The sequence below is a fragment of the Nannobrachium achirus genome, assembly GCF_963921795.1.
Source record: "Nannobrachium achirus genome assembly, chromosome: 20".
Lineage (NCBI taxonomy): Eukaryota > Metazoa > Chordata > Actinopteri > Myctophiformes > Myctophidae > Nannobrachium > Nannobrachium achirus.
The window spans coordinates 47,072,147-47,085,458 of record NC_137827.1 but is presented as its reverse complement, the minus strand read 5'-3'; the positions used below and the strand labels follow the sequence as shown (position 1 = coordinate 47,085,458).

The 13,312-nt window shown below is 41.5% G+C and overlaps 1 protein-coding gene across 1 annotated transcript; it reads left to right on the top strand.

The window, feature by feature from the left end:
- Positions 1–8,680: 8,680 nt before the first annotated feature.
- On the top strand, positions 8,681–9,580 carry noto (notochord homeobox; the record flags this gene model as incomplete). The annotated part of the gene is made up of 2 exons (XM_080751110.1): positions 8,681–9,065; positions 9,195–9,580. The coding sequence occupies 2 exons, from the start codon at positions 8,681–8,683 to the stop codon at positions 9,578–9,580; spliced, it is 771 nt and encodes a 256-aa protein (XP_080607236.1).
- Positions 9,581–13,312: the final 3,732 nt, after the last annotated feature.

Below are 13,312 nucleotides of genomic sequence, written 5' to 3'. Positions count from 1 at the left end.
TTTACTCTCTAGGAAGCTTTGTAGAATGAAAACTGAGAATTAAAGAAACAAGAGCCACAATAAACACATATCCTGAGATCAGAGACAAGAGATTCTGTACACCTCTACTCTGACACACATTCTGTGAAGAATCAATTCCCCCCAGCATTGGCAGCGTACAGAACTGCAGCAATACAAAGTTAACAGGTACAGTTGTGCAACTACACATCAAATTAGATCAAAAGCTTCTGGGAGGCAATGTGTGCAGAAACACAAACATGGCGAATGCACGTTCAACTTTTGACAAAAGACACCAACAAAAAGCATCTCAAGAGAACCTGATTTGGGACACATGATCTGATGTCTAACGGAGGTGGTGTGTGTGTGTGTCTGTGTGTGTGTGTGTGTGTGTGTGTGTGTGTGTGTGTGTGTGTGTGTGTGTGTGTGTGTGTGTGTGTGTGTGTGTGCGTGCGTGCGTGCGTGCGTGTGTGCGTGCATGCATGCGTCTGTGAAGGGGTCTGTGTACGTAGGGGCTTCGTTTATCCAGTTGAAACTCAAAGCGTGCAGTGGTGTAAAGTCACAAAGTACATTTACTCATGTACTGCACTTAAGTACAATTTTGAGGTGACATGTTTACTTGAGTGTTTCCGATTTCCAATACTTTTACTTCTACTCCACTATATCTTGGATCCAAATATTGTACTTTTACTCCACTATTTGAAAACTTTAGTAACTAAAGTTTAGTTACTATAGTTACTTTGCAGATATAAATTATAATATTATAATACATAGATCAACCACTTTAGCCATGTTTTATAACTATGCTATTTGCCGATCTGCTATTTTATGTATGTACTTTTACTTTTGGTACTTTAAGTACATTTTGATGCCATTACAGCAATGTATCTGACAAGTTATTATTACTTTCGCACTTTCACTCAAGTACATTTTTTATTCCAGACTTTTACTTCCTTACTTCTACATTGCAGAATTGATTAAATGTGAGTACTTTTTTTCCACCACTGAAAAGCGTCTGGAATTAAATGAACGCTGATGGTTTTATTGTGTCCAAATCCACAACTGGTATACAGTAGTACTTTATACATGTCAGAGCAGGCCTTTGTGTAGTGCCAGACAGTGTTGATTGGAATACACACTGTTCCCAGGACGAGGCAGCTGGGAGGGCCATATATGAACAGATACCGTGCAGGGAAAGAGATAATCCCTCATTAACGTGGTAATGACCAGGACAGTACTGTGAGTACCTAAATGCCCCGCAATTAGCCACAGAGAAGAGCTGCTCATATACAGTAGCCATTCATTGGTGTTAATGCTAATGGTTACAGAACCACACCGAGGTAAATCAGCTCTCCCTGGTTGCCATCCATACATGTCAATGACAAACACACATCATCTGCATAGATAGCAACATGGGTTTGGATCTATTTTCAGGATGGGGAAACATTGCTGAGAATATAACTGAAGACATAACTAACTAATAGGCTTAGTTTATGAATGTGATTGTCATTTTCTTGATAAATAACACACGTTTATGTTACCATGCCCATATCATTTAACGTATTGTTGCATGACAATTCATGAAAATAGTCTGGACAGTATGCCATATTTGGTCTATTTTTACATTATCAGTGTTAGGTACCTGTATACGTAATTCTGTATACCTGTACACCCGCCTATATATCCTGTGTTTCATTCAGCACCTTTTTCCTACAGGGATCAATTATTTGAATACTAATCATATCATATCATATCATATTGTGTAATTCGTACATAGGGCTGCATGATATCAGGAAAACACGATATGCGATAACACAGTTGAATATTGTGATGACGATAGTATATAATTTGAATGACTTTCTACCTTAGGTTTGCTGCCAACACAGAACCCAGACAATGAAAAGCCTGCTGTATGCATAAACTGAAAAAAGAAGAAAGGATAGCGAAAGGAGGAGAAATGTATTACCTATTTCCATTCCAACAAGATTTTATTGAAAACATTGCACCTGGCTACAGGTGCTATTGAAAATGAATACCATCCAACTTTAGAAATACAGTTTCTCACTGCTCCCCTTAAAACATGTTTTTCCCCTAATCGAAACAAAAACACCCATTATACATGGATTGTTGAAATGAATAAAAACTTGAAAACAAGCAGAGCTCTGAGTGATTGGCCAAATGTGTTACTATGCAGAGTGTGAATACATGGCACGTAAATATACTATTTATCGTATTGCAAGTAATCCTTTGCTATATTGTATGTAGCCTATTTTGCGCATGTTGATATTGCGCTGACAATATTTTTTGTATATTGTGCTGCTCTACTTGAGACCATTACACAGAGTCTGCTGTTTTTATTATGATTATTATTGGTCAATCAGTTTTGTAATTATTAATATTCACAGCCACTCATCGGATGACATTATCGAAGTACAGTAGGTGTGCAAGAAGAGGTCACAGAGATGAGTGTGTTTGTTTGTTTTAAAATGTCATCCCTTGTTTGTGTGCAAGCAAGGGCCTTCAAACTGACTCTGTATATCACAGAGGTGATTACAACTTGAGTGCACCTTGAATGCCAGGCTTGCAGAGAGATTTAAGGGCTGGTCATACAAGACTAAACTTAAGCCTACACCATTGCCAGTGCATCCCCATGATCAAATATCCATGCCAGTTTGGCAGTTTTACCAACATTACTAAACAAAATAAAAAAATTATGCCAAGCAGTAGGATAATACAGTTACCATGGGACAGAGCAACATGCGGCTCTTGCATGGGGTTTTACCAGGTCCAAGGTTCCCAGATTGTACCAGGTCAAATCTCATAAAGATTTAGCTTTAAAGTCGCGAGGTAGGCTCACGGTAGTCTATAGACACATTCAGATACTGTATATGTGCAATGTGTCAGCATATTTCGACAATCTTGTTTCTGCATTTATACCTGCTTGGACCTACATTGTAAGAACAATAATTGTAACAATAATTGTAAGAACATTGTAAGTTAAAAAAAAGTTTCCTATGCAAATAAGCTGTAAGGCTTTCTTGGATCTCCTTTTAGTTGACCTTGTACCAGCTAGTGAACTGTACCATCATGAAACTGTACCTTTTCCTATATGCAAACTTCTAATAAAGTCTTCAATCAATCAATCAAAACCACTTCAGCCATTTTCATCTTCATATCATTTGTCCTCATGCGCATTATAAGATACTAAAGATAGCACAATTTTTGAGCGGTGGTCACACCGTCTCCTATACGTGGCCGTGTGTGTGGGTATCCGTCCGTCCGGCCGGCCGTCCGTGTATGTAGCCTCAAGCATGCAGTACCTTTTCTGACCACACATGTTAAGGGAGGGGCGCTGTTGTTCTCACACACACACACACACACACACACACACACACACACACACACACACACACACACACACACACACACACACACACACACACACACACAGGGGGGAAGGGTGGGTCAGCATGTGTGGTCAAGTATTATTATTATTATTAACAAACTGAATGTTTTAGGGTCAAATAAATTAGAGTGTGTGAAGAAACTACAGCATTGTAAAGCACACTAACCCCGCTGCACCCACCCAGTAGTGCTGTTGCACAGCCTCCACGACCACCGCTCAGTTCACACGGGTGTGATTTTTCCAGTAAGAGAAATGCTGTAGTTTCTATTAGGTTGGAATCTCCATCGACAATGTCATGGCAGGTTTCTGAACTGTCAATCAATGAGACACAGGGTGAGTAGACAGAAATCATGCCAACTTATAATGAGCATACAGTGAGGACCACTTTTATGATGTATAATAATACAAATAAATTGGCTCTGTCAAAATGCTGTTATAATCACTTATATCAGTATATCAGTTACTACACAAATCAACTGAACAAAATTATCATTGTAATTTCTTTTAGACAAGTTTTGCATTCTGATAGTAGCATCTATCCTATTATACAGAATATGTTCTTCATTAGAACAGACTTTCTCACTCACTCTCATCATCTCTCTCTCTCTCTCTCACACACACACACACACACACACACACACACACACACACACACACACACACACACACACACACACACACACACACACACACACACACACACACACACACACACACACACACACACCAAAGCACATTAAACCCTCCAGTGCTGATATATTTTGTAATGATGTCTATACATTAATGCACCAGACAAGACTTCATGGTTACTATGAGTGCTGAGAGCAGGGGCAGGGTGTGTATACAGATCAATGACAAAAACGTCCACATCTGGAAGTAATGCAAAATGCACTAACATTTAGTAAGATTAGTCCTGGACTAAGGACTGCTAATCAATTAAATTAAAATTTCAAGCCAAAGGAGCTTTATTGACATGAGAAAACATATGTACACATTGCCAAAGCAAGTGTCAAAATGTAATAAAAACTATTGAAAATGGGGAATTTACAGTTATATATACATTTCTTTTTTCTCTAAATGGTTTAAATCGTATAAAAAAGGCTCAGATTTAAAATGTGTTTAAAGCATCTCTGTTTATATGTGCAGTATGTCTAGCAGTCACTAATCATTATGTGTATAACTGCACATTGCTGTATTCCCTTCAATTGTACACGCATTTCTTATTCTCATTTTTTATTGTACATATGTTTTCTCATGCCAATAAAGCTCCTTTGAATTGAACTGGCACTGAATTGTGTGTAGAGACTTGAAGCCAGCCATGTGCATTGTGTATTGGAGCCAGACAGAACATTACCGTGGGCCCTTTCGTTGGACTCCCTGTCATAGGTAAGGGCCTGTCCCTTTGTTAGCACATAATGACCTATACAGCAGCGGCAAGGTGACAATGGGCAAGCCATTCTGAAACATTCTGCAAATCGCTTCATAAACTCATTAGTGATGGATGTGCATTTCAACAAGAAAAGAAAGAGATTACTGTGCTTGCTAAATGTGTTGAGCAGGTGACAAACCTGTCCCCTTTGACATCCATAATAATAATGATGATGATGATGACTGTGTTTCTCCGTCCTATTGTTTTATACAATCATGTGTGAACTATCGTGAGAAAGGGGCCTCTGCCTTTCCAAGAGCTCACATTGCAAACTTCACTATAACTATTTTGGTCATGTTCAAAAATAAAAAAAATAAATCCAAAAGTTCCAAAAGTTTCCCCCCCAAAATGTAATGATTAAAATATATATGTTTAAACACAGTTGACTTGTTTTATTCTTTAACCCTGATTTTGTCTTTTCTTTTGGCTATTGCTTGCAGTTGTGTTAACTTATTTTCATAAGCACCCCTTCAAATTGAATGTAGCAGAGCACAGCAATTTAAGAAATCTGTTAAATTAGACAGATTATCCAAAAGTAATAATCCCCTGGAGGGAGGGGGGGGGGGGGGCGGGTGCTGACTATCAGGACATGCAGATCACATAACCACGACATAACCACACAAACAGTATGGCATGCCATAATAGGTGAAAATAGCTGTAAGCTCACAACATAGTATTTTAATATAATAATATATAATTATTTTTATGTGTAGAGATTTTTGGTGTAGACAGAGGGATAAAGCGAGGGGGCGCCCATACAGACCCTATATGGGACACCCCATTTGATGAAACATGTTTAATCCCATGTTTAATCACTTAAACATGTTGAAGACCAATCCATTGTGGAATAACTGGCCAGGCCTCACACCAGTGATTCTCAATTTTCATGCCACGGACCCCCAAATTGATATGCATTTAGCCGCGGACCTCCATTTCAAAATATCTTGTGCCAGGGACCCCCATAAGAGATTTGTCAATATTTGTCTATATGTTTTTGAAAATAGCCAGTCTACAAGCCTGCATGTGAGCTTGTAGATCAGCGCGGGAACTTATTGTAGATTAGCTAATTTTGGGCTGCCTCGAGGACCCCTGGGGAGCCCTGACCCCACTTTGAGGACCAGTTCTTTAAGTGACAAACAAACATCTCCATAAATGGTTTACATGTATTACAAGATAAGGCTATTTATTTATTTTCCCATCAAGGTTACTGTTTGTACATTTGGAATTATCTCCAATTTGGTAATCAGCTAAACTATATGTACGTGCACTCGGATTACTCTTTCTACACCGTTCTGAGTGTCAATAATGTCACATTTGCTTCTAACCATAATAACCTATAGCACAGATTCAACTAGTGACCTGCTCATGGGGGGTGTTTAATGGATGGTTTCAGGCTATTGAGCAGAGCTTCATTTGGAAAGGCTTGCAGAGCTATTCCAGAACAGCCCATTCAGCCTCTCTCTACAAACATCCTATGACTATGAAAGGAGGGCTCTGGACAATGGTTAGAGTGTATTCCTCCATGTCTGGCTCCAATACACAAGCAGAAGGGAGCAGCTCCACTATACTACACTCCAAATTATAGATCCATCATTTTGGCAGAATAGTACTGTACAGCAACAATAACAAAGTGCATTATTTGTGATTTTGCTCTTCAAAACAGGTGCAAAAAACATGAAGATGAGTCTGCTCCAGTGCCCACGCCATAGTCCATTGGTTCTCAAAGTGAGGTCTGGGGACCCCCAGGGGGCCTTGATGGAGTTCCAGGGGGTCCCTGGCTAAATGAATCAAATGGACCCTTGTAACTCAGAAAGTCGACAAATCGATGGGTCCATTTGTACACTCTCAGAGTTAAATTTACATTGATTTTACAAAATAAATCGGGGTCTCGGAGATAGGCTAATATTAAATGGGGGGTCAGTTGCCTAATGCATGTCAAACTGTCCTTGAAATTAAAATGGTTCAGAATGATTGCTAGCTGTACAAATCTACTCTAATGGGGGTCCCTGGCATATATTTTCAAATGGGGGTCCGCGGCCTAATAGGTGTCAATTTGGGGGTCCTTGACATGAAAACGTTTGAGAAGCACTGCCCATAGCCAGATGTGCGAGGAGGATGCGGGAATCGGGATGCATGGGCAGGGCACACATAGCATCACGGTCCCATGTCCAGCCTTGGCCTCTAGTTGTGAAATACACGTCAACAAACACAGGGTTCTGGGGTGGGTGGTCCCGGGTGGGTGACGCATCAGAGCGGCATCATTGTTCAGGCCGAGCTGAGGAAGGCTGTGTTTGCCTTCTCCATTAGACATTCTAGTGTCAGTTAAGGCGAATAAATAAGATGCTCTGAAGTCTCGGTGTTTAAATGTGTTTTAACAGTTACTTAGGGCCCAGGGGACGCTCTTCTCCACTACTTACAAATTGATGGAAATGAGCTCGGAAAGTTTGCAGAGCTGGTCATAATCCAAGTTGAAAGAGGGAGAGTCCTTTGTCCTAAAGTAGTGTACAAAAGCAAATCACTTCCCTTTAAGAAGCCGCATGTCGTTTCATGTGCCCTTTCAAGCCTCTAATGAGCCTCCAGTAATTGAACCATGTCTGATTTCCAGTCACACAATCCATTTGGAGAGCCATAACTTCACTCGTTCAATATAGGGATTCATAAACGAATACATTTAGGCTAATAAGAGCTGCGTACAGGCTAAGTATGTATAGGTGTTGCACTCTGGGTCTTGCTAAATAGCCTAGATAAGCAATTATTAACAGCAGTGCTAATTCTCGACCAGAGTTATGCAATCAGAGTTATGCATTCAAAATATGGGATCATCTCCTGGTTGCACTGGGATTACTTACAGGCTGCAGGTGGTTAAAAAACAGCACCATCACTGGACCTGATAGATCTGACGCCTCGATTAAGCGCGACACTACTGCGCCGTAAGAGCGACACCACTTCTGTTAAAATGCACACGTTGAGCAAAGAACAGATTCACTGTAAAAAGGGCATAGATTATAGGCTGTTTGCATACAAAAACGGATTCTTGATTTACAACTTGGTGACAAAAACACGTCGAAATAGCTACCCATAGCTTGGCCTGCATATTTATTTTTCAACTAAACCATTAACCAAAAGAAATAAGAAATATCCAACAAGACAAGAACAAAAATTGTAGACTAAACTTTTGTGTTCGCCTTTCTTTTAAATAGGCCTAAATTAGGAAATCATTGTACTTAATTGTTAGGTTCGAGGATAAGGAAACCATTCCACTTTCACCCCAAAATGGGCTAAAATAAAGTAAAGATGCTACAATAATGAAATCCATCAATCGTGAATAAGACATGTCTTTTTATTGGTGGATTGGAGATGTCCAGTGGCAAAGCTATATAGTTACGCTGCTTAAAGCATCTGTTGGCCAGCTCGGACTTAAAAAGGCTCCAAATAAGATTATTTGGTAACATCAAGGCTTTCGCAGCGGTAATGATTACATTTGGAGTTAAGATCCATGCAAGAATTTGTAGCCTACATCAAATCTCTGAGAACTCCCCCTGTTCCCTGTTCAAAAGCCTTGTCATTCAAAGAGGTATAGGATGTTTGACAGGCCCAGCTTGCAGCGGTCCATCAATTAATTGGATACGTTGTCCGGGGATGTTAGCATCTCTCGTCACCTACTTAGAAAGACAAAGGGGCGGCGGGGGGTTGTTGACACCTCCGTCTCAGCTCGGCGTATAAATAGAGGGCTCTTAACCTAGTGGGACAGCATTCTACTCCTCGCTTCAGTCGGAGAAACAACTAGCCAGCAATCTCCTCTCTTTTCGTTTTTTTGGAACTTTACATTTGGTGATACTCATACAATCATGCAGGTCCCACACAGACCCATCGGAGCGTACGGCGTCCCCATGCGTAATTACGCATATCCACCACAGTATCCAGGAAGCCAGCAGTGCGCGGCGGCGTCGCCGACGAAGCCTGCGATCGGGAAATCTTTCACCATCGACGCTCTGCTCGCAAAGCCCGAGGACATGAGGAGGAGCCCTACCCACAGCGGAGTAAAATACCCACAGCCACACCCGGTTCTCCCGCGGCCCGGCGGCCACATGGGGCTACCCATGCCATCCTACCACCTCTACTCGCCCGGCGTGATGCAGCAGCAGCACCCGGCCATGCACCACCACGCCCAGCCGGCGTACTCCGTCTACTGCTGTCCTCCTTTCAGCTATCAGTCAGCATTTTACGCACAAGGTAAATTTGGATTATCATTCACTTTATCATGGCTTGGATTAAGGAGGGAGAGATTTTATTTTTTATTATCTCGTATATCTGTGACAATATAATATAACTAACCAATGTCAATCTTTTTTCCCCTTACAGATTCAATGTCAAAGGTCAGCGTGCATTCATTCAAGACGAAAGGTGGGAAATCGAAGCGCATGCGGACGAGTTTCACCAACGAGCAGCTGTCCCGCCTGGAGAAGGAGTTCGCCCGGCAGCAGTACATGGTCGGCTCGGAGCGATTCGTCCTGGCCTCAGCGTTACAACTAAGCGAAGCCCAGGTCAAGGTTTGGTTCCAGAACCGACGCATCAAGTGGCGCAAGCAGAGCCTGGAGCAGCAGCAGGCCAAGCTGGCCAAGTTGGGCCTGGCCGCCCCGGTGAAGAGCCCCGGGTCTCAGGGCCACGCCGACGAGGACGACGAGGCGTTCTCTGACTCCTCAGACGTGGACATCGATGTGTCCGATGAGTCCATTGACCACTGTTGACCGCAGCTTAATTCACTGGACTTTCGATCTGAAAACTATTTTTTTGCACTGCTGAAAATCGTGTAGGACTATTTAATAGATGTATAGATTTATATTTAAATTATCTTTTAATTTTTTACCATGCATTTTGCTCTTGCAAGAGTATACCCACTTTTTGTATTGTATTTGTATATTTGGATGAAATCTTGAGAAATATATTTTCTAAACTTATGTTCCTGGTTCCTGGTTTTATTTTAATATGTAAAATATTGTCAACTCTCCCAGATACTTTTATATAAGTTATCCTATAGGTATACATTTACCTGATCATATATAGTTCAACGAGAAAAATGATATACGGTTTAAGGTCTTTGTCTAGACACACACACACACACACACACACACACACACACACACACACACACACACACGCACACACGCACACACACACACAAATTGTTTTACCAGGAGATCATCTTTGTACTGACAAGTCCCAGTTTAGACCTATTAGCAAAACAGATCCTTCTTTGATCCATGGCTTTCTTTGTTTGTTAAAAAAAATGTGCAAAAAGTTGTGCAAAACAATTAACTAATTGATAAATGACCACATAGAGACTATTTTACCCAAAACATTGAGATAATGTTGTGTTGTCAACATTGTGCAACATATTTATTTTCTTGTCCCTATAACTCACTGGTTGAGAAATACTGTGACCCCAAAAATAATCATATTTAAACCGGGGAACCCCCCCCCCCCCCATCCTGATGAGCTAAGTCATTACATTTTGTAGAACACAGTTCTATTGTGAAAATAGCCGATCTACATGCTCACAACACCTCGCAACAATTTCTGCGTCTCTAATGCACTTAAACTTTGTTGGTTTGTTTACTGTTGAGTGAGAAAACAATGTTGCACATTAAGTTAATCATATGGGGGTCCCGACCCACAGGTTGAGAACCACTGCTCTAATGGGCTGCTTCACTTGAAACCCTTCATTGACATGGTGTCCCCTAGGGGTATATATTAGGACCCCTCATTTGTTTACACCAAATCTCTTGGCCCAAAATAGCAAGCTCACAACATGTCACATTGTGATGATTTGTGAGCTTGTAGATCTGCTATTTTTCAACAATGTTCACCCCCAGAATAGGAACACTATAGGTTCATAATGTGGTTTAAATGTATATTCATTTGACTTTCCTCTACATGCATTACACAAGTCTGCACGCAGCCTATAAAGACATCATTTGGAGTCCTCTCCTCTACTCCCAGCTCACTCTCACACTGTAGCCTACTTTGGTCACACCTCAGCGGATTGATTAGGAGAACATGGCGAGACATTTCCTCTGGGGCTCGATCTTAACGCAAAGCCATTTACGTTCAAAAACCTGGGACAAGAGCCCCGCAGGCCCACGGGGGTCCCCCCCTCCCTCAGATTAAGCTAAGCAAATAAATAACTACCTTGGGATTAGCCTGGGATATCTATAGCCAAGGGTGGTAGGGGTCAGTCTGTCTCGGAGGCAAGGGGAGAGGGAAAGCTGCGTCTCACTGTTTAATCTGTTTAAATGGTCAATATGCCCGTTCTGAGTTTATTCCACTGGTTCTCAGTGCATGGCCGGGGCTCCCTGAATGCCTGCCCACCCATGGCAGGTGTGTGCATATCTGGAACGAGAACAGAGTCTCCATTTAAACGTGAGGTCCCCCTCCCCTTCCATGCGGAAAGAGGGACCCAGTGGTGGAACAAGTATATCTATCTATTTTTATTTATTTTTTGTAAGTAAAAGTATCAATACTACAATGTTGAAATACTCTGTTACAAGTAAAAGTCCGGAATTAAAAACGTACAAAAGTATTGGCATCAAAATGTGCCAAAAGTAGAAAGTATGCAGAATGTCCCATTTTATGTTTTCAAATGTGTAAAAAATATTTTGAAAATAGTGTGACGCATTGTGAGCTTGTAGATCAGCAATTGTCAAATGGCCAAAATCTATAGGGCTGAAGTGGGTAATGTAGCCTACGTTTGGCAATATCAAAATCTACAAAGTAACTAGTAACTAAAGTTTTCAAATAAATGTAGTGGAGTAAAAGTACAATATTTGTCTCTGCATGAGGTGTAGTGGAGTAGAGGTAATAGTGGTGAAATATTCCAGTAAAGTAGGCTACACCACCTCAAAATTATACTAAAGTGCAGTACTTAAGTAAATGTACTTGGTTACATTACACTACTGGAGGGACCCATGCTGTCCAACGATGCCTGGCTGACTAGCAGACAGACGGGATAAGAGGAGAGGCGAGAAGCCAGAGCGTGTAGAAGGGATTGGGATGTAGTGATTGGATCCATCAGAGCAGCTAATTGGGTTGGTCAACCTGAAACAACCTGTCTGCCCAGCAGGCAGTTTGATCACATCAACCATGCCAGAATGTTAGAGAGGCAGGGGCTGAAACTTCTAAAAGGGCCTTTGGTGAAAATATTGAAAACAGCAGAGCTCCAAGCTCACAACGTGTTGCACTGAGACACGTTGTGAGCTTGGAGGTCGGCTATTTCCGGTACTTGATACCACACTAGCATAATCAAGTGAATACTGGAGATGTGGCGTACGGCATGAATTTCTACACAGGGAGGGCAATTCTTTCAACATAAGATTCAAGTTAAGGAGACTGATACACAGTTTCGCCGCCATGGTAACCGTCTGTCTGCATGCTACTCTGACATCATACTCTGACGTCATACTGACATCACAGACTGGCCTGGACACGGAACACCATGTATGGGCAATTTGGGCATAAAGATCTGCCCAACAGGCGCTCCAACATGGAACACCATATATGGGCATAAAGATCTGCCCAACAGCCTCCAACATTACTTCTGAGACATTCAATGCCTTAGATAATGTGCACACATGCACAACCCCTGGGCACAGGACACTTAAGTCTTACATTATTTTCCGGATATAGGGCATAGTTTTATAACAGAGTTTGTATGACATCTAAGCCCTTTATGACGAACGTCGTGTCAGCAAAACCTTGCAGATTCATCAAGGATCCACGCCTCCCCAACCACAGACTGTTTTAGATGATGCTGCGTGGAAAATGTCTACGCAGCCTCAGAGTCACTTTCTCGTACAATGAACGATCTGACAAGAACAAAAACAAATCAGGACAAAAGGAAAGCTAAATCGTTTCCAGAATATAAATAAACTCCACAAAACTCCACTGAAACTATCTCTATCACACAGAACTCCACCGGATCTAGCCTTTTTTCAAGTTTGTGTAGAGTTTTTTTTTTAATACCTGTTTTCTTTCTCTGATGCACCTCCCAAAAGGCTACGTTTGGTGGAGTTATTCACAGGTCATGTGCATGAGAACCTTTGGCTCTCCAACTGATACATAGTTATTGCGACTGAAGGTCGCAGCATGAGAAATGTTGCAGCTTGTCTCCGTCTGTCTGTGTCAGTCCTTCCTTCAGTCAGTCAGTACACATTTTTACAGTCTATTGGTTCCCTTGTCTCTGTGACATCACTCTGACATCATGCTCTGATGTCACGGTGATGTAGGGGAACCACTCATAACAGAATGGGTTTGCAGCTCTGACATCACACTGGCTTCATGTTCCTTTTATTCCCATATATTTTATGCCCATATATAGTCGACAATGTGATGTCAGAACATACCCATACATGGGCATTCCCAGATCACACTTGCAAATTAATTACATCCTAGTCCGTTTTATGCCCATATATGGAGATCCCTGT